Consider the following 26,641-nt stretch of genomic DNA (forward strand, 5'->3'; position numbering starts at 1 on the left):
CAACCTTATTAACTAGTAAAATTATGGATTACCTATGTTTAAAATCAATAGAATGTTCAGTTTCCAAGTTAATTCTGAAGAAAAAGTGTACAGAGCATCTCTGGTGGAGGACCTGCCCTAATGACACAAGGGAGCTTGCAGCTGCTGTGACGGGCTGCACACAGCCAGGGACTGGGAGTGAAGAGCTGAGTAGTGGGAGGAAAGCCACTATCCTGATGGAAACAACATCATCACAAAGGACTCACGCTAGAGACCTCCCTCTTTCCTGACACAGACGAGCTGCCTACAGGAGAGAGCAGGTATGTGCATGGGAAAGCCGATGTTTAACTGATGTTAACAGGAATGAGCAGGACCCAGCTCTGTACGAAAACTGACTTTATCCAAAACCTTTCAACTAAACATAGACTAAGATTGGTAATATGGTATCTAGACATGCTCATAATTCTTTTGAAAACTTCCTGCAGATGCCATTCTTATCATATGTAAATATTAGAGGCTTGTTACTACTGTTCTACTTTACCATAATACTCTTGATATAAAAAAGTATAACTTAGTGAAAATATCTACTATAACTGGGACTCAGTTAACCTTGTATGGGGGGAAACCTTCTTCTCAATCTCAGGCATCACTGTCCAACTTCATGGTATCTACTAGAATTGCAAGAACAAGATCTCAGAAGAAATAAACTGCGAATGCATCGGCCTTGCAAACCCAAACCTATGTGGTTTCATCAAATGTGACAAAATTATAAATCCTATGACATAAAATCTGTATGGCACAAAAATAAGAATTTGGGAAAAATGAAACAAGTGTGGCTTACATTGATAATTAAATCACACAAATAAATGTTACAATTAAAGAAAACCAAACATAAAAGACAGGCCTTCGAAACTCCTGATCCACACTGGAAAGATTATTGTTTATCTAAATGTAAAATCCCTTGGGGCTTTGTATTTCTCATTAAGGCATTTTTTTACTTACATAGGTCATTTTTAAAAAATAACATTGTAATATACCTACTTTATTTTCTTATTTCCATTTGTAACCTCAAGAGATAATAAGGCAATTTTAGGATACAAGATAGTAAGAATCATATTTTTCATTTAGAGCTTTCTCATTTCAACAGAGAACCCATCCTTAAGAAGCCAACTGTAAAATGTGCACGGTCCACAGTCCTGTCTTCCGCAGCCTCAGCCCATCTCTAGGCAGCCTGTGAATGAGTACAGCACCTTTTTGATTGTTGCACAGTACTGAGGCAGCATGCTCTGGTCCAGCCCTTCTATCTGTTTCAGTCTCTCACATACTGCATCCACATTCATTGAATTCAGTGATATCAGTGGTCCCGAGGCTGGGCCTGATCCCTAGATAAGTTGAGGAAAAATACTTGCATGAATAACATTTAATGAGACAGAGAAAAACTCATTAAGGTATACTATGAAGTAAAGTAAAACCAACAAATATATGTATTATGGTAAAAAAAAAAAAAAAAAAGCTGTTAGGGAATAGATTTAGCTACTGTTATACTTTAATGAGTAGCTTTTATTATCATAGATACAGCCTGATCAAAACCACTTTTCTAGAACATTCCGTGAACAAAGCTTAGGCCAACTTCTCAAATATTTAGAACCTAACTTCAAGACCTCAAGAGAAAAGGGTGCTTCCCTTAATTAGAGGAAAAACAGAGGTTAAAAGAAAAAAAGCAACAAAGGGGAAAAATTAGTGATGCCTTATATAGAAATACAAAAGACAATTCTATAAAATAGTTTTTAAAGTGCCTACATTAAACAATTAAGCAGCTTTAAATGTTTCTACAGATGACTTTAGTAGTCTACAACAGCTAAAATTTTCAGATATTGATATTTTATATACAAGGAATCTAAATCTTCCCCTTTAGAATCTGTACAATAATCATGTAAATATAAAACAACAGTACTACTTCATAACAATGTGATAGTAAAGAGAATCTATTAAAATTTGTTCTCATTTAAAAGTCAAAATAATAAATAAGTCTAGTGTTTACTTAGAAGGAAAACATTTTCTGAATACGGTGACATACAGTAAAAGGATTTACCTACAGTCAATGGGATATATCTCTTGTCAATTACAGATGTGCACAAAGAGGTCTAGATAGTTAGGACTTTAAAGTCATGGAATAAATAGCTAGTTATTGGTAGATTTGGACCAGAACCCTAACTTACCAGTTCTTATAACTTCCTATTTTCCTTGCTTCAACTGTCTATTTTTAAAGAGGTTACGGAAAACATAATCGTAATAAAGAGAAGACAAACCAATTAAAATAGAGGATAAAGATAATGTTCCAAACCATCTGTCCTATTTACCATTCAATCTAATCTTCCAATGATAAATAAAATTTATCATATCCTCAATAGTATGTAAATTTATAACATATCTTCTACTGTCTCTTTTATCATTGTCAGGACAAAAGTAGACCGTAGCATAGCCAAAAATGCCTGTTAGCCATTTGTTAAACATTATTTGTAACATGAAAGCATAACGTAATACTCTTTTACTGACCAATATATACATATGATATAGATACAACATATATTTATATTTTCTATAAATACAAATATAGCTAGGGAATAAGACTATATTGAACAGTTATAATAATAATTTTATGACTGTTTAGGGAGTCTTAGCAAGTCTGTAAGTATGACACAGGCCCATAAGAGTTGGGAAATTAGTGACCTGGAATATACTGCAAACACATTTATTTACAGTTTGTTTTTAATTAAATATAAATTTAAAATATGCCATATATATATGGTCCAGGGTTCAATTGCTTCAAAAATATTACCAGCAAAAGACTAGTCTTTCCTTAACTTAGTTTTCATATCTCTCTATATAGTTCTATTTTCTGCCTGGATAGGTACAGCCAATTGTACACTGTATAGCCAATATTCAGTGTTAATTATCCACTATCTACTAAGGAAATGCTTTCTATTAATATTTAGTACCATACTTGATTTTATCTTTCTTTTTAAAACAGTTTTACTGAGGGCCGGCCCCGTGGCTCACTCGGGAGAGTGCGGCGCTGGGAGCACCAAGGCTGCGGGTTCGGATCCTATATAGGGATGGCCGGTGCACTGGTGCGGACGACACCGTGCCGAGGGTTGAAATGCCCTTACCAGTCAAAAAAAAAAAAAAAAGTTTTACTGAGATATAATTCACATGCCATACAATTTTCCCATTTAAAGTGAACAATTCAATGATTTTTAGTATATTTACATAGTTCTGAAACCACCACCACAATTTTAGGACATTTCATCACCCCAGACAGAACCCCCTGTACCCATTAGCAGTCACTCTTCCCAACACCCACCTCCAATCCTTAGCAATCACTAATCTACTTTCTGTCTCTATAGATCTACCTATTCTAGACATTTCACGTAAATGGAATCATATAATATGTGGCCTCTAATGTCTGACTTCTTTCACTCAGTATAATGTTTTCAAGGTTCATCCAGGTTACAACATGTGTCCATTCCTTTTTAGTGCTGAATAACATTTATCTTTTAAATGATCTTTAATTCTATTTTTCCCTCAACCTGTCTGCTCACTCTGGATACATTTATACTTGTTTACATTTTTTTTTAGCTCAAAAATCACAAAAGAGTAGTTTGATCAACAAAATAATGATCATATTGGATTATAGCTCATAGATAAATATCCAAGAGTCCTTACTGATATAATTAAATAATTGAATAAGTAAGTGACTTAGGAAGAAGAGACAGCTTTTCTCTACAGAATTCCAATTAACAAATGCAGAAGCGGGAAATGGAAAATTACGATTAGGCAAACACGACGATAACTGGCTGTACACCAGACCCACTGATGGATGCTACAATTAATGGGCAAAAGTATAAATAGAAACAGGGTATTTTCAGAGTTTCAAAGTAGCTCCCCCAAGATATTTATGAGTTACAAAAGGAAAAATAAAACCTCACAGCATTGAAACCTGGCAGACGCCTTTTAAACCAGTGATCAAGGTTAACGTCACCAGTGGTAGGATTTATGGACATAACAGACCCTCTAGTATGATACACTGAAAAGGGCCCAGCATCATCCCTGGAGGTTTTCTCACAATGTGTGACTTCCTTCTAATCATGCAGACACATCACACAAACCCCAACTGACAAAATAACTGACCAGTACTCTTTGGAAGTGTTAATTAAGATCATGAAAGACAAGAAAAGACTGAGGAAATGTCCAGATCAGAGTAGACTAAGGAGAAATAACAAAATGCAACTAGATTGGACCCTGGACCAGAAAAATGACATTAGTGGAAAAACTGATGCAATTCAAATAAAGTCTGTAGTTTAGTTAACAGTATTGTACCAACGTTAATTTCTGCTTTTGATAATTATACTATGGTTATGACAGATGTTAACATTAAGGGAATACCATTTTTGTATATTTTCTTCAGATCTAAAATTATTTTAAAGTAAAAAGTTGTTTAAAAAAATACCAAAAGAACTCTATTTCTGACTGTGCTGAAAAGGACAAGTATAATAGACATGAACCACATTAACTCTGTCTGCGTAGGAGGAAAAATGTAAAATATTAAAGAGTATTTTATTTCCATAAAGAATCTGAGGATTCAGCAACAGAAACATGTTAATAAATATACTACCCTTTTCCTCTAAAGCAAAAAATTCCACATTACTTTCATGATCCTTTAAAACATTTATCAGTTACTCTATCAGAAAATATCAGAATATTTTCCCCCTCATTGGGGATTATGTAGAATATATCTGTTACCTCTGAATGACTCTGAAAAGCCCTGAAGAAAAGACAGATGCACTCAAGTACATAAGATCCTTATAATTCCATTAAAACTATAGTCTGACTCTTGGTTATTCATAAGTTGGACTTTATCCTGAAAAGAGGTTATCAACTAATGAAAATTTGTTGCAATATGAATCTTTGAGTAAAGGAGAAATGATAATTACCTGCCTTTTCTAAAATAATCATATATAATGAAATTATTTTGGAATCAAAAGAATCTTATAAACAAAATAATGATTTTTGGGTGGAAATCTCATAAAAAGAAGGAGGAAGTATAAAAATGATAAAGGAACAGTAAAAAGCATTTTCAATAATTCAGCAGGTAAATTCTTAATAGAAACTATATTACTTTGAGAATACACAGAATAATTCAAATGATAATACTTTAACATTTACCATGCATTGTTACTTGAAATGTACCTCTTATAAGTCAAGAACAGACATTTCACCAAATAAACTAGAATTTATTTTTCTTTTTAAATCTATTTTCTAATTTGGAAAATTGAGGGCAGAAAATGTTAGTTGTTTAAACTGTTAAATATAAACCTTAAAATGCACACAAATCAGAATTTCTCCACGTAAAAATAAAGCTATCAAAACATTAAAATTACCTTGAGATATATATCATTCTATATTGTAAGTAGATTAAAATTTACTCTGAAACATATCATCTTTGGTAAATTTATGAAATAACTTTAAAATTGATTAGCCAGAAATGAGTGCCATGCAAAGACTGAAAGCAACTATTAAAATGAACCCAGGCACTGCAATAAGCACAGATTTATAAACAGCCCAGCACAAAGCTGCCAATTATTGCTTCTAACAGCCTAGTAAGAAAAGTGAGTAAGATTTCACTGAGAATTTCTGTACCTGTCTCTGTTTGTTAAACCCAGAGTCACACGGCTTTAAGGAAGGAATAAAACAGAATGAAGGACACAGCGTAAAGTAAAACATCAAATACACATGTGTAATATACACGGCAGTGCTTTCGTCATTCCTCTTACTTCCCCTTCGCTTTGAACAAACCAACACAATGGCAACACAGAGCAAAGACACACTCGAACACACACACACACACACACAGGCACAGTGGTTTAATTTCATTAACATGTGCTTGGTAACTTTAAAATTGTACTCTCAAAATTTATATTTTTTCCACTAAAAGAATAAACCGTGGGCCATACATTCAATAAATCATATCTGCTATGAAAAGTTAAAAATTAATTTTAAGAGATTTAATAATAAGGCTTAATTACTTGGACTACCACATGATCACTTCATAAAATGAAATATGTGGCCACACTAGTTAATGTTCAGAAATACACTTTCATATTTGGGCTTTTTTTCATTAGGTATACGGCTCATAACAAACGCATTATAACACCATTTCAAAAGACAGCTCAAGAAATCATAAATGTAACAGAAAAAGCCCTGCATACTATGATCAACATAACCATTTTAATGATGTAGGTTTTTTAAAGACTCTAATTCAAAGCAAATAACCACTGATGTTAACTATTTTTCTGTACTTATTAGACTCGTGGCAAATATTTTTAAAATGCCTAAAATAATCTAAAGTTGACTGATATTATTGTATTAAAGTTAATTTACAACACAATTTTACTACAATAAAGGACAAGGCTTTGCTAGCCTAATGTTAGATGTCTTTCTTTTAACATACTCAATATCATGGGAAACTTGTTTTCTAGTTTACATTCCCAACCCTATTTTAAATAGGTTTTTTAAAAGATGTAATATATCTGTGGAGACTTGCAAAAATATTTTTAAAAAGGAGTGTTAATAAAATTACAGTTTACTACAAGACATATAAAACACAAGAGAAAGCTATTGTTAACCAAGCTGGAAAATGTAACCTACTCTTTAAACTACTTAAGAAATAATAATTAGGTCAAAGTTGATAGATAAAGCTTAACACTACATTTTAAGGGTAATCTTTTTTAAATTACACAAGTACTAAACAATTATAGTGAACTTGATTTTGTTATTTTTTAACTTTTTATTCTAGGATTTCAATGATAACATTACTAATATCATTTCTGTGAAAATATCCCAATCAATTTACTTGAAATTTATTAACGATCTAGGAAAAAAGTTTTCTTGAATTGAAGTCTGGCACAAAGACTTTCAAGCAGGAAGTGAATACAATTTTTCACTATACTTTAACAAAAGGAAAAATAGGCTAATACTTTTCCAAATTCAAACAGAATAATAAAAATCTACTTCTAAAATACTTTAAAAAGTGTGAATGATTTTCAGGCTTGTTGAAGCTACTGATAGAAGTCACTGAGAAATGACAGGGAGTGCCTGTTCTGAGCCTGCAGCCTAAATGAAGCCTAAAATGTCTCCAATTCCTTACCCACGGCATCTTTAACTTTCGTGTCCAAGTCTTCTCCTGAACAATGAGAAACAGCGTGGTTTGAACACATACTTGTTTGAAAACAGGTTGTGAGTTCTAAATCAGTGGTGGAAATAAAAATTATCTACAGGTGAGCCCCATCTTTTTTTACTTTTGACTAGGTCACTCCACCGAGTGGATCCCATTTAATGAAAAACAAGGCCTTCATTTTTAGTACCTTTTAAAATTCAATAGTTTTCATCAATCTCTAAAGGTAAAGGTAACTAACAATGCTGGAAGTCATGATCCAGTATTAACACTGCCTTTGCAATTCTGAAGTTCTTTACAACTAAACTTTGTGCTAATTCTTGCCATGCCTTTTCAACAAGGTATAAAAGTGACCTAAATAATGCTGTCTAAAAGTATCACATAACCCTGTGGCAGAGAAGGTGGAGAAAGAATGACTTAGCAGTGCTGATACTTCCCTTTGGCAGCCTTCAACCCACAGTGCTGTCAGGGCAGGACCCCATCAGTTGTGCCCATGGCTGTGTCCACCAGAAAGTGCCATGCACACACACTCAAGCGTATGCTGAAGCCAAGCATGACTGCACGGGCATCTGCAGGTCCCAATGCTGTATCACTCAAGGAAGGATGAAAGGGTAAAGAAATGCTATATCACTCTTGCCTTTGAAAAAATGCTTTTCAATGAAACACAGTTACCACCTTAAGTTAAAACAGACAGCAGTACTCTTAAGAGCAATCTGCAATGTAACAATATGCCACTGAGGCGACCTGGCCTGATACAGGTCCTCTGTAATGGGTCCTTCCCTGAAGGAGGGTCACAGAACGATCTGAATGCCACTATTTCCCAGTGGGAACTGGACTGAAAGAAGGAAAAGGCACCAAGTAAAATCTCCCCAGGAAGCTCTCAAAATTTTAAAGTATTTTAAGTATTCAAATAACCTAAAAATCCTTCTAAATTCTAAGAAAGCAAACCGATTGATAACTTTGGGCCTAAGGAGTGTCAACAGATAAAAAGTCTGAGTTAATCTAAACTGATTAGAGTATTTGTACACTATCCCACTACTGTATATTATTATTTAACACAAAATAATTTTAGTCCAGAGTCTTTAAAGCTCCATGGATTTTGGCCTGTGGGTAGTAGTGTAGTAGTAATAATAAATAATGATGATGATGATAACGATGATAATGGTAATTAATAACAAAGTACTTAACATATGCTAAGGCTGAGAAATCCTTGAATCAGACCTATGAAGTAGGTCTGTTTTTCCAGATGAGAAAGTTGAGAATTGGAGAGGTTAAGTAATTTGTCCATGGCACAGAGCTCATCAACAGTGTCTAACTCAAGAGACCAAATACCTGATTAAGTCAGCTCAGTATGAATAGGAGTAAAGCAGTCAGCATGGGATTGAGGAACAATGGACTATGAGACAGGACACATGGATTCTAGTTCTAAATCTGGCACTCCCCTCCTGTGTCTCACATGTTTCATCTGTGCCATGTGAAGCTGGGCTTGAACACCGGACACAAGCATTCCTGGGGGGTCCTGAGGAGGCACGGCAAGTCCAAGGTGGGGGCCAGAGCTCTGCTTTCACTGGCTTTATGAACTGGACTTCTGATTAAGATTTCATTTCTAAAAAAGGCTTCTCTGCTTTAAACGTTTGAAAAACAATGGTCCTTTCTAGCCCTAACATTCTGGGGAGCATATCTTAGGTCTAGTGCTAATATTTTTTTCCAGTTTCACAAGACTTAGCAAATATTTTTTCTCTATTATAAAATTATAAGAAAAAAAGCAAGCACAGGGGCTTATATTTTAAATCCTCACCTGTGTGAAACACTTGGATAGATCTGTAATTTATTTGATAAGTCCTTGGCTGGACTTCACAAGCGATAATCACTACAAGGTGCCCTAATACGAGAAAACCCGATTATTTTCATAAGGATCTGCTTTAAAAGGATTTATCAGAAATTCCTTGTCATAAAAAAAGACGGGACCACCTATATTTTGAAAAGACTATAGCTGGTTAACCCTTTATGGTCTGGCTTTTTTCTTTTTTTTACACATTATCCTGTGACTGTAATGACAAGACAATTTGTCTAAAAATGTTAGTGTCATTGCTGATGTATCAATCAGTAGCTCTTGTCCTCAGGTGCTGTGCACAGGCGACAGCTGAAGAAGCAGACACGGACTCAGTGGGCAGCGCTGCTATCCCAGAAACACAGAGAGTTTTCTCCTAGAGGACTGGAAAGCCTTCTGAGCCATGCAGGGCTACATACTTTTCTGTTAAGTCCTCTCTGTTGGTCCGGCTAAAGTCCCTGACAATGTTCCCGTGCACAGATTCTTCACATTTCCACCACTGCTTTCAATTTTAGCTTTGAACTAAGTGTCTACTTACTTTTACTAGTCTTCGAAAAAACAAAGTTTGCATGCTATTGTCATTGTTAATTTCCTAAAAGCAGAGGAAGCTTGGTAAGCATCTATTATTCACTACCAAAAAACTACCTTTTAATGTTAAAAGAACAGCAAATAATATGGTTATTTTACTAAAAAAGGCACTAGAATGTGCAGAGCACCTTTGCTCTTTGTTAAGGGGCTTCCAATCACCTCAGGAACTGCATTATTTCCCCTCTCCCAAAAACTCATTTCAAAATCTGCTAATGCTCCTTCACTGGTCCCTGAAAGAAAACTACAAACACCTCTTAATAAAAAGTGTTTATCTACATTCTTGAGCATGGAAATAGCTACCATTTTAGTATGTCTGTGTCATTAAGGCCATCGAATTCTTCATAGTATCTGATTTTCATCAAAAATTTGCTGAGGAACTTTAGCTCAGAGAATTGTACTGCATGCATGAATCTATGTATTAAAGGCTCTCTGACTAATCTAAAAGTCATTCTTGCATATAGCGGTGATGATCCGTGGATTAAAGATTCCCTAGGCATCCAAATGGAATTATTGTGGTTTATTGTGCCTATCATTTGTGGATAATTGAAGTCACTCAAACACTTCAGCTGAAATGTTAATGACTTAAAAAGAATCATCAACCCCTCAATGAAAACACTAAAATGGTTCTCTTTTTCTCTCTCACTAACATTAACTCAAAGGAAATTAAAGTTAAAAAACTACTGCCTACTCAAATGCTTGTTTTAAGTTACAAATTATGGTTAAACTTAGGATGCAATATTTCAACACATTAACTCTAATAGCCATGCCACATTTCAGCACAGCTTCAGATTAAATTGATCATATTTACATGGGTATAACATAGTCTGTAAATAAAACGACAGAAGTTAAAATACAAACTGGGTCCCTAAATTTCCACTGATTGACTAAATGAAGATTTTAAGACTCATCACAAACTTATTTCCTAAGTACAAAGTCTTGAACACCATTTATACAAAGTGACTTCCTCTACAAGTTTTTTCTTAAGGGTAATGGCAAAAAAAAAAAAAAAAAAGGTTTAAATAATTCCCTTTACATGCTGAACTAGCTCTGTGCTTATCTAGAAGTTTTACTTTAATAAATGCACAGATAAAGAGCAGTACCACACTAACACTTCACTGTGGACACCTAGATTAAGAATAACTTATTAAAAATGCATTTTTGGTCTTTACCATCTAGCTCATAATGTCTTTTTATAGTCTCAAGGGTGATTTTGAATAATTTCAAAAATATTCTACATGTGTAGTTCCATCTATAGGCTTAACAAAAACAGTCAAAGGTGAAAATAGAGCTCAACAGTTAAGGAGCAAATACCACCGACTGAACACTCCTGATTGCTGTGGAAAAGCCTTTCTGTATTGGAGAATTAAAAAGACCCTATCCTATCCCATGACATTGGAAAAGGGGAAAAGGAGGAGGAAATAAAGGGTAAAGTTAAACATTAGCTTTTAAATTAATTCATGGACTATCATGATTAGTACTCAACTACTCTACACTAGCTGCCCACCACACCACAAATGCAGAGTTAGTGAACTGCCATCATCACGATTAGGACAGTCGTTACTGGGCAGAAGCGATGAGATCTACTGTTCCACACCACAAGACTACTCCGTTACCCTCAAGGAGTCTGTGGGTGAAGAAAGCCCCTCAGCAGCATCCTCCTTGATAACTTCCTAACGACAAAACAGGAGAGCGCGGGTGAAAAGGTGAAGGAAGGAGCCAAACTATGAAGATGAATGAACATGATGTTAAAAATAGTAACAGGAAACACTGAAACACTTTGTGATTAGAGGATCCCTTCACAACATTTTAAAATTTAAGTAGCAGTATAAGTTCTACAGCTTTCTACCTCCTGATTTATAAAAATATATTAACAGGGAGATTTTTTGTTTAATTGTTAAACTAACTTTATCATCAAGAACCCCTCATATTTTAGATACAAATGTATTTTGGTTTGGATTAACTAGATTCAATAGTACATTTGAATTATTTCCCTTATCCTGTTTAATTTCTGACATTTTTCTGAAATGTTGCTCTTTCATACATCCTCTATTTTTTATATCATACTGCTAACATACATACACAGATACCCTATATGTATGTCCTTTAAGAAGACATTAGAGATCAGGAAATGTAAAGATTTAGTTTTTAAAAGTTTAGTAACAAACACTATATTACAAGCCAGAAATCTCTGGTTGTAAACAGCTCAGCATTTAATCACTGAGACTGCTAGTCATTTTCCTTCCATACATATTTATCAGAAATGAAAACAAAATACATTTTATGTTAGTAATAGCTTTTGTTTCTTAAAACTATTTATAAAATAAGTTGTACTCTTTTACCACAGAAAGGAAATAACCAAACTTCTAATGCTATCTATGCTTATTATTAGTTTAATATTTTAGTTATTCTATTATATACTTACTAGGCCATTGTTCTGATCTCTGGGCAAAGTCGTTTTTACTGATGGACGTGAGATGAGATGTTGGGAACCGCCAGGGTAGTACCTTGGCGTGTAAAGGTATGGGGCAAAGAATGGCTATGGAAAAACACGTAACAAAAAAAGGGGGTAAACAATTACAGAAATCAAAGTATAAGAGATTTATCAAATGAAACTAACCAATAAAATACAACTCCAAAATTTTTAATGCAAGTGAGAAAACAAAAGGAAAAAAAGGCTCACTCATATTTCCATAAGATACCAAACCCAAACTTAAGATGTTTTACTCACATTTTTATATTGTTCATGTACTATAGGATTTTTTTTAAAAAGCAACTAAAGTTTTGTGCCTTGTAATTTGACACAAGAGTTTCTCTTTTGAGAAACCAGTTTGCAGGCTTACCATGTGTCAGGTTCTAAGTGATTTACAAATATTAAAAGAAAGCAAACTGGAGTTTACTCTATACCCTACATAAACAAGCGTATTTAAAAATAAAAAGAAAAGTGGGGAATTTACTGTTTACATGAAATTTATAACTACAGCATTTCTTTGTAACCAGCTTCACATAAACAGGAGATTCCAGATTATATGGGCTAACCATAAAGATTTAAATGCATTAAGCTTCATTATAGTGAAGTAACATCTTCCCCCACCTTTTTTTGCTCCTGCCAGTTTAAGAGAATTATTCTGCCTTTAACTTTAAGACTAAAACCTCAAATACTACAGCAAAAAATAAATAGACCTAAAAAAAAAAAAAAAAAAACAGAAAGAAAATTTTAAATGTTTTAACAATAATAACATACTATTAACGCATTATCACATTGTTGTTATTCATGAAATTAGCAGACATAAGATCTCAGCCTAGATGGTAATGTTTTTTTTTTAAAATAAGCTTCTGGTTCCAAAACTTCAACTGTTACCAATTGAGCCATTTTATATAAAATTCCAGATTTTAAGACTTGTAAATGAAAACCTGCAATTCACACTGTCTGCCACACAGCTGAATTCTACAAGGACGGAGCACACTATAAAATGCTGTCCTCCCGCCTTGTGTCCTTATCCGAGGAAAATAAAACAGCATTCCTAGAGCCTCTCTGAATGGTGCACCTAATTACAAATATGGCCAACATTTTTCAAAAACTGAAAATTTAATTTAATTTCTAGAATTCCTTCTTTGCCACATTTATTCTAAACTTCTCTTTCTTCCAGCTCCTATGAAATGCATTTGAGCTGGCAGTTGGCAATTCTGAATACTAGCCCCTATGTTTTCTTGAATTAGTCTAAAGAAGGAGACAACGAAAATAAGAAACTGCAATGGATCTTACAGCTGGGCCTTCCACACTTGACTGGGTCTGACACCACTGCGACTCAACTGTGCCTTCATCTTTTCATCTAGAAAATGGTCATTTTATATTAAGTAAACAATTATACGTGACTTAATATAATTTGAAATAAAACTCTAAAAACGGGCTATAGTGCTATTAGTTGGCAATAACATCAGAGTCCTACAAGCAGTCTTTTCTTGCTCACATTTTTAATATAAAATATATTAAGAATAGGTTTACCGAACTACTGTAGGGATTTAAGTTTATCATTGTTTTAAATGCACATGTAAAGTGTTAAACAAGATATAACAAACAGAGAAGCAGATTCCTCTAATGCATACTATAGTCACTGCTGACCCTGTGGAGTTCACTTTCTTACCAAGAAAATAAATAAAAGCAAAAAGCAGCTCTAATAGTCAGACTCTCTTGAGACCTAGAACATGTTTAAATTCAAAATCTTTTGATTCTAAAAAATCACATATTTTCTATCAAACTTTACAGTTTTGCTATTTTAAAGCCAAAGTAGTTTCAAAACAGTAACAGAATTCATAAGCAGAAAGTTTTGAGATTTCCCTGCAACAAACTCTTAGAAGTAAAGGTGCCTCCACCTCCTTACCCTGTTGTAGAACGGATGCTGGGGGCCCGTCATGCCACTGTAGTAGCTGCTATGAGGCTGCGGTGACACAACCCCACCTGTGAACGGCCCATTGAAGGAGGTGGAGGAAGAACAGACAGACGGGGGCTGACTGTACCCAGACGGTGCCCTGGGAGCCGCTTCATGGAGCGAGAGCGGGGGGTACGCCAGTCCTCCCATGCTGATCTGCTCCCTAGCAGCACGAACATCTGCAAAACCCAATCAGACATTACAAATAGGTCCAATCACCCCATCCTTCTTTGGTTACTAGACAAAAACAGGATTTTTCACTCTTGCCAGGGATTCCAACTGGATTAAAGAGGTAGACAGGAAATTTTGAGTACATCACAGACCTTTTAGTGAGAAAAGCCCAACCACTTTGCATCAAAGCTTTTCTCACCATTTGAAAACTTACCAACATCTGGATTCTTCTCTTCAGTTACCAGAACTATTCATTCTTCTATGGCTTTTTAAGGATTTATTTGTGATACCTAACAATTCTTATGATTCATAAAGTGTTACCAAGTATTAATAACTCATACTTGTCTAGTATTAACACATACAACATTAGCTAAAACTGTGGGTTTGCAAGTTATGAGACTCATCCACCTCAGAACAACAGACTGCACAACCACAAAATATACCAGCCTTATAACAGGTACCTAAAAAAATGCAGGAGTAGTTTAAGGCGATCTCATTACAATTTCGGGAAAACTCAAAGGTGGGCCAATAGAGCCAAATCACACAAAAGATACTGTTTCAATAAAGAGTGTGTATATGTGCATGTGTACATAGTGGTACCTCAAATACTTAGTTTAGTCCAAAACCTTAATGTCACTATCCTCAAGTTCCAGTCCATAAATTTAAGTTAAAATTTAAAAAGTAATATAAAGATTTTCTTATTCCTCTGGATAGAAACCCCTATTAAGAAGAAAGGAAAATTACAATGGATCGACATCTTAAAAGTCATGACTGTATGTTTAAAAAAATCTGATTCTAAAGTTCCAAAGTAAGGATGTGGGGACAGGGGGGTTGGGGTTATAATAACACGAGTTTAAAAAATAGCATTTTCTTAATATGCACAAAAGGATGTCAAGATTACTAATCCTTAATTTTATTAATTCTCCTGTGTAGTGCTTGGTTCAATATTTCTTGGTTTCATAGAGCAGGAGAAACTTACATAGCTAAGTTAGAAACAGAAAAATTTTTGAAAACTTTACAGAAGAAAATTAAATTTACTATTAATACCCACCTGCGATAATTTCCCGTAGTTTGGGATCTAGGTTTACAGTGCATGGCAAAAAGGTTTTTACATCTCGAGCCACAAGAACTGGAGTCCTTGAAGACAAAAATACTTCAAAATTTCTTATATCTCCATCGATTTCCAGCAGTGGTTCAACATCTTTAGTTGTTGGAATATTCTTTGATATTCTTCAAATAAGAAATAAGCAGAAAATGTCACTGATGGCACTGTGACAAAGGCAAAGTCTGCACAAAACTTAAAATTTGCTACTTATACAAACAAATAATGCATTATACACCACATTATAAAAAAGTGGTAATTACAAAGTTACTAAGGTAACAATGAATGACATCAAAATTATAATGCCTTTGGCTACAGGCAAGACTTGGGCTGGGGAAACAGGAAGAAAAGTAACATATATGAGGGGTTCTCAAAAAAAGTTCATGGAATGATTTGTATTATCTTTTAATTCTTAAACTTCCATGAACTTTTTGAAGTACCCTTGTGTATCAGGTACACCACATGCTAATGGTTACCTCTCATGAAACCATTAAATAAGTTACCACTTTACTTATGAGGACAGTGGGCCTGAGATAGATTAAATAGCCCAAAGCCACATACCCAGGAAAGAGAATGTGACTGGTTCTGAAAAACACTTTTTTATAGAATACCATGGTTCTTCCCTTTGCAAAGAAAAGAACTTTTAAATAAATTACACAAGCCAGAAAAAAGTTGACAGAGATTTTTCCTTTTTTGAAAAAGACTTTATTTTCTATTGTATAAATAATATAGGCACATGCTTACTATGTAAGCATACATATAAGACAGAAATAGAAAAAAAGATGGGAAAAAACACATTCTTTTACCAATCAGACATAACAACTGCTAATATACTGTGTCACTTAGTCTTTCATTGTACAGAACTTTTTATAGTTTGAGTTCAAACAATATGTGAACAATTTTGTATCAAGCAGAGATTGACTGTAAAAATAATACTCTTTAAAAAACACTTATAAACACTATTATGTTAAACTCTGAAACTGCCATTTTTGTAAGTCAAAATGATCAAATGTTGATAATTTCATATGGTTCAACCTACTAACATGCCAGGCAATGTGCTGATCTGAGGCAGTAAGCAAGAACGCATCACAGAGAGGTAAAGGGACAGGAAATATGACAAAGAAGGTAAAAGACAAGGAGGCAGATGAGAAAACTGGAAACAAACCAAATGTCCACTAACAGATAGATAAATAAACGGTGGTATATCCACACAATGGAACACTACTCAACAATAAAAAGGAATCAACTATTGATACATGCAACAACAGGAATAAAGCTCACGATAAACCATGTTGAGTAACAGAATCCAGCTTGTGAGATTAGGGGTATGGAGGAGGAGGGAGATAGGGAGAGACTGCAAAGGAACAGGAAGCTTGGAAGTGATAGAAATGTTCACTCTCCCAACTGTGGTGGTGGTTTTGTGGGTATACAAAAATATCAAACTTCTGAAATTCAACAATTTAAACATGGAAATTTATTATATGTCAGTGATACCTCAAAACACTGTTTAAAAATCACTGAAGATATCTTCAAAACACTCATTTCCCAATTAATCCAGAATATTAATTGTCAGATTGTGCTGAGTACAGTTTCAGAGGAGCAGTAAGATTCTCATGCCCTTCAAAAAGTGAAATGGGAATCTGACCCCAATATTAGTAACAGTTACATTACTTTGGGAGGACTAGTACTTTACTGCTAGGACCTCAATTATTTGGCTAGCAGCCAAATATTAAAAGTCATCTAAGGGAAAATCTAGAGAACAAAATCAGCAAACAAGAAAATAGGGTGATGGTAAGAAAATAAGAATAGCAATTTTGTCAATGAATTTCAGGAAGTCCCTTTTACAGAGTCACGCACATATACAAAATATCAAGGCCCTCTGAAATAGGATTACTTTTAATAAACTAAAATGGTGTTCAAACAAATTATTAAATATTTTTAAATGAAATGGAAAACGTGGAGAACAGCTGAACAGAATCATGTGCAGAAGCAGCCAAAATATCAGAGCTTAAACAGTTAAAAAGGTAGTTCATCTATTTCAGGAGTTTAATACAAAATACTAAGAAAAGAGGCTAGAAAGATTTAGATAAAAACACACAGCTGACAAGTCACATGAAACAAATTAACTGAATTTTAATGCCAGCTCTGCTTAAGCTTGAATGCGATCAGTGTTCTCACTATGATGAACAATGCTGCTGTTCACAAGCCAACAGTCTACTGCTGGTTTCCAGATTGAAGTCTCTATTCTAACCTTTTGAGCTCAATACACTAAACTCCTCTGCTGAAAGAGATATTTATGTAAATGATAATCTTTTGGCAGTTAGCCATCAAAATCATATGTGCCTTTATTTTTCAGATATTTTCCAAAGGTTAGCATTTAAAGAATTTAAGTAACTTCACTTTTCAATTAAGAGTGAATTTAAATTTCCAGTATTATGAATCATGTGAATTAAAGTTGCCAGCAGTTAAATGGCCCACAGAAAGCATTATAAAATCTCAGGCATCAACGAGTTCCTAGTAAGTTCAAATGCAATTTCTTTCTATGCTACTAATCTAGCAGTATTTGTTAATGCCAACACCAATGTAAGCTAAAAGCATTTTGATTATAAATGACAGCAGTTTATGGAAAGTCCATATTAATTCCTTGGCAGAAATTACATAAGCCATCCACATCACTTCCATTCAAAATGAAGTTTTAAATAACATAGAAAAAAATCTCTACTTTAAATCAAAATATAAACAGGTTCTTAAAGCATAATTTATGAAGAAGGTATTATTTATCATACTTTATAAGTAGCTGCCTAATAATGTCATTATTTAATAGGAGGTTAAAATTAAGATAAATTTTCTTAAATGATTTAAACAAGGCAAACTGTTAAATGCCTTAGAATTTTATTACCTTGAAATAAATTTAACTTCTAGTAGACTCTCAAATACTTTCTACCAGTGAATGCCCATTTATTAAATACTCTCCATGTACCAAACACACTGGAGATTCTGGGAGACAGATCGAACACACAAACAGAAAGTGGCATTGTGGCCAAAGAGGCAGAAACAAAAGATAAATGAAATCCATTTTTATGCCCACTGTTATCTATAAAGACAACCCAAAACCCTAGACTCCTCAGGAGCTAACTATACTCTCTCCTTCTGTCTTCACCCAGATAATTCCTACCTGTCCTTTGTACTCAGAGCAATTTCTCCTTCCACAGGGAAGCCTCCCAAGACCAGTTCATATTCCTCTACCAAATAAGCCCCCAGAGTACACAGACTTTCTTGCACACCACATATCAAAATTGGAATTTTATATTCATTAGTTTAATTATTTTTTAGTACCTATCCCCACCCCCAGGCTGTAAATTCCACTAAAGCTGGGAACAAGTTTGGTTTTGTATCTCCAATGTGCAGAAATACCATCATAATCCTGTTGTCCCATAACTCTTTGCAGAGTGAATAAACTACACACACACAAAAAAAATGTTCTTCCTAAAGAACTCTATTCTTTTAAAATGCAATGATTTTCACCTTACTATTCTTTTTGATATTGACAAAAACTGTGCTTGAGAAAAAGCAGGGTGATCCATTTTGAGTTCACTTTTGCACAGGTGTGAGGTAGAAATCCAACTTCATTCTTTTGCATGTCGAAATCTAGGTGTCCCAGCAACATTTGTGGAAAAAACTGTTCTTTCTCCATTGAATGGACTTAGCACTCTTGCCAAATTCAACTGGCCACAGAGGTACAGGTTTATTTCTGGATTCTTAACTCTATTCCATTAGCCCATGTGTTTATCCTGATGCCAGTGCCATGCTGTTCTGATTATTGTAGCTTTGCAATAAGTTTTGAAATTGGGAATTGTGAGCCCTCCAACTTTGTTTTTCAAGACTGTTTTTGTTATTTGGGGCACCCTGCAATTTCATATGAATTTGAAAATCAGCTTTCTCTTTCTGAAAAAAAAGGCTATTACAATTTTGATAGAGATTGCATTGAATCTGTAGATCACTTTGAGTAGTACTGACATCCTAATATTTAGTCTTCCTATCCATGATCACAAAATAACTTCCCATTTGTTTAGGTCTTCTTTAATTTCTTTTAGCAATGTTTTGTAGTTTCCGGTGTAGAAGTCCTCCTTGGTTAAATTTATTGAGGTGTTTTTTTTTTTTTTAGATCCTATTGTAAACAGAATTGCTTTCTTAATTTCTTTTCAGATTGTTCACTGCAGGTGTATAGAAATACAACTGATTTTTGTGTGCTGATCTGTACCCTGCCAACTTTGCTGAATTTGTTTATTAGCTCTCATAGCTTTCTTGTAGGTTCTTTGGCATTTCGTATACATAGGATCATGTCATCTGCAATTAGAGGTAGTTGTACCTCTTCCTTCCAAATCTGAATCCTTTTATTTCTTTTTCTTGACTAATGGTGCTGACGAGAACTTCGAGTATAATGTTGAACAGCAGTGGTGAAGGCAGGTGTCTTAGCTCTGGCTGCTATAACAGAATACCACAGACTGGATGGCTTGAACAGCAAACACTTATTTATCAGAGTTTTGGAGAATAGAAGCCAAAGATCAGGGTGTCAGATGGTTAGGTTTTGGTGAGGGCCCTCTTCTTGGTTTGCAGACAGTCTCCTTGCTGTGTCCTCACAAGGCAGAGACAGAGAGAATAGTTCTTTGGCCTCTTCTTGTAAAGGCACTAATCCCATCATGAAGAGTTCACCCTAATGACCTCATCTAAACCTAATTACCCCTCGAAGGCCCCAACTCCAAGCACCATAACACTGTGGTTAGAGCTTCAACATATTAATTTTGGCAGGACACAAACATTCAGTCCCCAGTAGCAGGCATCCTTGTCTTCTTCTTGTGTTAGGGAGGAAGCTTTCAGTCTCTCAACACTGAGTATGATGTTAGCTGTGGGTTTTTCATAAGTGCCCTTCATCATGCTGAGTAAGTAGTCCCCTTCTATTCTTAGCTTTCCGAGTGTTTTTATCATGAAGGAGATTGGATATTGTTAAATGCCTTTTCTGCATCAAGTATTCTCTTGTAATTCTTTTTATTTTTGTAAGGTTGATAGTAATGTCCCTGTGCTTTCTGATTTTAGTTATTTGTGTCTTCTCTTTTCTTCTTTGTCAGTCCATTGAAAGGTTCACCCATTTTTTTCTTAAAATACATGTTTTTAAAATTTTCTTTTATGTGAATTTTTTTTTCCTTTAATCTATTGTGAATTCCAGCAAATATAACCACTTAGGATTGTTTTTACTACCTATGCCACTGATCACCTCTACTAGTAAAAATGAATAGGTTTATAGACACTATTATTTGGATATACTATGATTACTTCAATTAGCATAATTTTATTTAAGAGACAGGTTGTCTGTGTTGCCGATTTTGGCAATTTCAGGAATACCTGGTGTAGTTTATGAGATAAGTTTTTTTTTGCTATTGTTAAAAAAGATGACCAGTAAGGGGATCTTAACCCTTGACTTGGTGTTGTCAGTGCCACACTCTCCGAAGTGAGCTAACTGGCCATCCCTATACAGGGATCCGAACCCGTGGCCTATGAGATAAACTTTGACCGAGTCTCACTTTGAGACTTGAGCCTTGTTCCCACGTCACAAGAAGTGACCTTGGACAAACCAACTAGCCAGAACCTAGGGTCCACCATCCCTAAAATGAAGACACTGCAACATGTCCTATCTACCTCACAGGGTTCCTGTACAGATCGACTAGGTCAATGTATGTAAAAATTTTTACATAACTACTAAGTACTATAAAATCACAATTATAGATAAGCAAGTGAAGTTAACCACCAAAATAATGATCTCAACTTCATGCCTACAGTGAAAATCTACACAAAACAGCTTATTATAAAATGGTCAGTTAAGCAAATGTAGACTATATTACCCACACTATGTTCACAGCCTACTCTACTGAGTCTAATCTTTGGAAATTCACATTAGGGAAAAAATATCAGTTAAGATTTATTTATTAGTGTTTATATAAACAAGCTGTAACCACTAATTCAAAAATAGGAAGGATTTTCTCCCCAACAAGAGTACATTCTTTCTTTCTTTTTTTTGTCTTTTTTGTGACCGGCACTCAGCCAGTGAGTGCACCGGCCATTCCTATATAGGATCCGAACCCGCGGCGGGAGCATCGCTGCGCTCCCAGGGCCGCACTCTCCCGAGTGCACCACAGGCTCGGCCCAAGAGTACATTCTTTAATAGGACTATTTGAATAAGTATTCCATACAAATAGAATATATACCTTACCATAAGGAAGCAAGGAAAGAATATTTTACATTACACAGAACAGACGTTCAGTTGCTTAAACAAAGATGATTTACCCTTCCAACCAAATACTTATTTTTCACATTTATTACAAATGTTGCAGTCAGTTCAGTATATGCCAACAATCATACTTTAACAGTTAGTGGTGTGAAGCACACCTGACTGTTTCAAAAGGGACATGTGACCCAGTCTTCATTTCAGAGGAGCAGAAGTGGCTGAATTGCTCTCTGCTCTTTAATGTTTCAACCAGCCATTCCACTGCCTCATGAAGGCGTCTTAGGTTGCTGAAGTTTTAAATATTTGCCTTTTTCAGTCCTTCAAGGCAGGTAAGCCAAGTGAATGCACCATCTCTGAGGGCGTCACGGCCTGTTCCATACCCTGCTTACTTGCAAATACCATTAAAATGGCTTTTGTCAGTTCTTCTTCCACAAATATGGCAACGAACTTTGATCTGGAAATGCCAGTTTGGTTTTGGTCACAACCATCTACTACCTAAGCAACTGCATCGATGTTTCTATAACATCTCCTGTATGGCCATGTCCTCGTAAACCCCAGACTTGGAACTTAAGGTTTTATATGTTACCGTCTCAACATTAAATCCAACAGTAGAACAGTAGTAATGACTTCTCCAACCTGTATTCCATAAAAAATTGTGGTCTTTTCCCGTTTCATCTAATCCCCGAATTAAAATCCTCATTTCCCAGGTTCCAAACAGACTAGAAAAAATACTTGAGAAAAATCCGCCATGACAAAGTGCCTGTTTGCCCTCGCTAATCCTCAGAGACTGGCCCTGGCCTCAGCAGCAATTCCTATTCACGCCACCTCTGCCTGCCCTGGCCTCCAGCTCCGGCTCTGCTCCAAGCCTGGACTTCCACACTGAACTTGTCAATTCTGTTTATCTTTTCAAAGAAACTTTTGGTTTCATTGCTTCTCTCTATTCTTATTCTATTCTCAATTTTCTTTATTTCCACTCTAACCTTTACTACTCCTTCCTTCTGCTAGCTTTGAGTTTAATTTGTTCTTCTTTGAATATTCCCAATTAATTTTCAAGATCAGATTAACTGAAAACAACCTACCATTGCAAAAAAAAGTTTACCAATTGGTAATACTTGAACCTACCTACAGTTTAGTACTTTCTTGATATTATATTACCAAAACTCACTAGAGAAACAAACAGAGGCTTAAACCAATGTAGGATTGTAACAGTCATCTGCAACTCTTAAATTTTAATATTCTTCAGAACAGCTCATTCTTCTCACTAACTAAATTTGTTAGGAAGTTATACTTTGAATCAATTAATTTATATTAATTCTGCTTTATTTATGGGGATTCTGTTTAAGATTTCATTTGGAAATAGGTTTACACTGGGGGTAAAAGTCTGAAAAACAGTGTATGAGGGGTCTTCAAAAAGTTCATGGGAAGATTAGTATTATCTTTTAATTCTACTTTTCCACAGACTTTTTGAAGTAGCCTCGTATTCCAGCATGATGCCTACCATGACAGTGTAAGTGATCAAATAATAGCAATTGAGATGACAAAACAGTAATTTCAAGCCAGGGTAATGAGAGAACACTTCAGTAAAGAGGTAAAAGAGGCAAAATATTTCACAACTGACTCAATATGAAAATAGTACCTATGATATGATATTTTAAAATGTGCGGATGAAAGTAAATGAGATCAAATTTTCATAGTCTGTTCTGGGCAACACTAATAATATTATGAGTTGCTACCAACAGATAAGAGGTGTCCATGGAATTTTCACCTTTAAGAAATCTAAAAAGGTATCACATTAATCACAAATAGGAAGCAAATGGTTTACAGTAAAACTCTTAAAAACTAGCATAGAGAATCGAGCCTCTGAACTCAAAGTTAGTCTATGAATATGTCTCACATTACAGCAAAACCTTTATTACACATATCATCTTAAAAGATTTAACATTTAATAAGTATAGAACCCAAGTTCTATAATGTTTAGGATTTAATATTTTAAAATACAAATTCATAAGCAGATCAATTTTTTAGAAAACTCTTCTTTCTTCACATCCACTCTTCTCCCAAAAGTTAATTTAAAAGAATTTTAGGAGGAAAAGGTATTACTAAACTTAAAAACTATGCCATATGATTAGATAACCATTCATTTGCCTACGGTCATGATTCTCGGTGCTGACAAATGTACAGGAAAGCCATTTGAGAGGAAAAAAAATAGGAAATTCAACCTTTCAGTAAATTGTTTTTCTCTCGTTTTTCTGCTACAGAAAGGGGGAGCAGAATGCATTACATCGCATTTTATCTCTGAACATGCTAACAATGCTTCTAGTGAAACACTCCCATCTTGTGGCCTTCTTGAATACTGCCAACAGAAGCTACTTTTGCAGTGTGGTTGTACATCAGCAACTGACATATTCTTAGCGTTTTCATTAGCTAGGATTTTTGTTGTACATTACTTTTGTTTATTCTCATATTTTGAAAAGTCTTAGAAATATTTTTATCTGGAATTCTGAAATCACAAACCTTTACTGAAAAAATTAACTTCAGGAAAAAAAATTATGTCTCTAAAGGCACATTTAATTTTTTTGTTAAATTTGATTCCTTCAATAATCAGATTTGTTTAAAAATATGAACACACATAATACTCTTACAAGTATTACAAAATGAACTATAAACCTGCACAGGTAATAATATTTTTTACATATTAAACATGTATTTTTTACACATTAAAACATACATTTTAGAGAAATTGATTTTGCTATTTGTTTCCAAATAGCCTTAGTTAATATACTTGAGTCTTTCATGCTGATGCTAGAAACACACCAATTTGGAACATTTAAGTTTCTTTTTTTATTCTACATTAGTATAATGAGTTTAAATGCTGAAAAAATATTTTTAAAATCAATTTTATCCTATTAAAAGCAGAAGAAAACCTACTGCAAAAGCTACCTAGAAAAAAATTATAACCCCTTAGTACATATGAAAATGGTATAAATACTTAAACAGATGCACCAGCTGTTAAGTGGTAAATATCACAATTAATTCTTTTAAGCTTTCCATACAAAACCTACTACAGTTACTAGACACAATTAGGACTAAATAAAGCATTTATTATTTGGGGTTTCTAATAGGTTGGTAAATAGCTTACAATTTTTTAATAAAAAAAATAAAGTCAATGCTCTAGAAAAATTTCTATCTGTTGGAACATTCTCACTAATACATTATAATTATTCTAAATACTCATGAGTATATCAATGAAAAATTGAAGAAAATATATATGAAAATAAAAATAAAATTAGTTTAGTTCTATATTTCTACTATCTCAGACCCACTGCCTAGCTGTGTTGCTACAGAAGACAGACCCCTGGCTTCCAGAAACAGGCCTGGGGAAGCTCCACAGTTATAGTTGTAAGAACCTAACTCCTGCTCTCTCCCTCCTAGGGTTATGAGTATTAAATGAGAGATAATCTAGGTAAAGTGCTTAATCCCATGTATGGCAAATATTGAGGGCTCGAGTAACACATTAGCTAGTACTTTCATTAGAATGTGTCCAGCACATAATAAACTCTATAAATATTTGTTTAATGAACACAACCAAATATTTAGCATACAAAAATGGAGTCATCAAAGTCACAGCCTTTTAAAACAACACTGACAGCAGCCTGGAGGAAGAAATTGAAGATAGGAAGCTGTCTAGAAGTGGGCCAATATGAAGCAACTCCACTAAATCGTGGCATTCACAAAAGGGTTGTAAATGTAAGAAACCTTAAAAATGCAGCTGAACTCAAAGTAACAGGTAAATGTCTGTGAAAACATTGCTGTGATTTTAGTATCACCCAACTAATGGCAGAAACCACTAAGTGTTTAGTAAAATATGTAATCACCATTCAGTCTATGTGTAATGAGACTTTACTATATGTTTGGCCCAGGTAGACTTGTCCTATAAGAGAAACAGTTTACCCACATTTAGAACAAGAATGAAGTATCTAAACAGTATTCTTTTCATTCTCATTTACCACCTTCCCGCAACCCATGTCTTCCTCAATCCAACGTCATCAGATTTCTTTTTTCTTTCTGAAAAAGCCCCTACTGCCTACTCAATACTAAGCACTTGCAGAGAAAGAAGGAATTCAGCAATGTTTAAGAAAGTTACAGTTTGTGGAGCGTATAGTCTCCGTCAGGAGACAAACATTAAAAAAATAGCAATGCAAATATTTATGAGGATTACTATGGCGAGTGCTAAGAGGGACTAAATACACCAGTGCATAATGGACACATGTAACAAAATCTTGGAGGGTGAGGGTGCCTGGTTACAACAGGTTTCCTGAAGTAGTAATACTAAGAAGAGACAAGAATGAGGTGGGAGAAAGGTGAGGATGGACCAGAGAGAAGAACATGTGGAAAGGTGAAAAGTAGGAGGGAGAAGGCCCGAGAAAAGAGCGGGAGTCACACTGAGGATGCTTGGAACTCCAGGGTAGACCTGGTGCAAAGACCATCATTTCCACTTCATACCACCCAGAATCAAATTCAATACTACTCTAAAAGCAACTCATAGTTGCTCTCCTGCCTATAACATCTTCCCAAGCAGTCCTCAATGCTACAGAAATTACTTTTCATGCACTCTCAACTAGAGGTTTAAATACCAGGGTGGCAGACCATGCAGTTGGCAAGTATAAGGGAAAAAGGCAATTTTAAAAATGATCTAAAATGTAGGCTATAAATCCATCATTTTATTCAAAAATAAAGACTAAACTGATCCTAAGAAAAAACTATTTACAACAGGAGAGACACACAGGGAAATTAGTCCTATAAATTCTTGCACATGTTTTGAATAACTAACTTTTTTTGGTACCCTGCAACACAGCTATGGGTGACGTTATTTACTGCCAAGCTCTCTCACAGTCATGGAGTGCCACTATGTGCCATTTTCTATCACTTATATTATCTTAATTGGGAGATAGTCAACTGCTTTCTGCACTTATCATTTACCCTAATTTTTCTATCCAGGTTTATTTCTATCCCATTCCCAGAAAGAAAT

General features: G+C 34.8%; 1 protein-coding gene and 1 pseudogene across 7 annotated transcripts in view; both read right to left on the reverse strand.

Moving 5' to 3' along the window:
* KIDINS220 (kinase D interacting substrate 220) overlaps nucleotides 1-26,641 on the reverse strand; it is a 105,169-nt gene that overhangs the window by 8,340 nt on the left and 70,188 nt on the right. For 4 of the 7 annotated variants that reach the window (XM_063077672.1, XM_063077671.1, XM_063077673.1 and 1 more), the window contains exons 23-29: nucleotides 15,282-15,460; nucleotides 14,012-14,238; nucleotides 12,055-12,168; nucleotides 11,246-11,302; nucleotides 7,187-7,222; nucleotides 5,680-5,712; nucleotides 1,230-1,361 (exon numbers count right to left, since the gene is read on the reverse strand). In XM_063077672.1, the coding sequence (XP_062933742.1) occupies nucleotides 1,230-1,361; nucleotides 5,680-5,712; nucleotides 7,187-7,222; nucleotides 11,246-11,302; nucleotides 12,055-12,168; nucleotides 14,012-14,238; nucleotides 15,282-15,460 (778 nt within the window). The remainder of the gene's footprint in view (nucleotides 1-1,229; nucleotides 1,362-5,679; nucleotides 5,713-7,186; nucleotides 7,223-11,245; nucleotides 11,303-12,054; nucleotides 12,169-14,011; nucleotides 14,239-15,281; nucleotides 15,461-26,641) is intronic. The other 3 variants (XM_063077676.1, XM_063077675.1, XM_063077674.1) reach the window with 2 other exon arrangements.
* Nucleotides 21,755-23,767, reverse strand: LOC134362788 (ADP-ribosylation factor-like protein 1; annotated as a pseudogene).

The sequence above is a fragment of the Cynocephalus volans genome, chromosome 14, assembly GCF_027409185.1.
Source record: "Cynocephalus volans isolate mCynVol1 chromosome 14, mCynVol1.pri, whole genome shotgun sequence".
Lineage (NCBI taxonomy): Eukaryota > Metazoa > Chordata > Mammalia > Dermoptera > Cynocephalidae > Cynocephalus > Cynocephalus volans.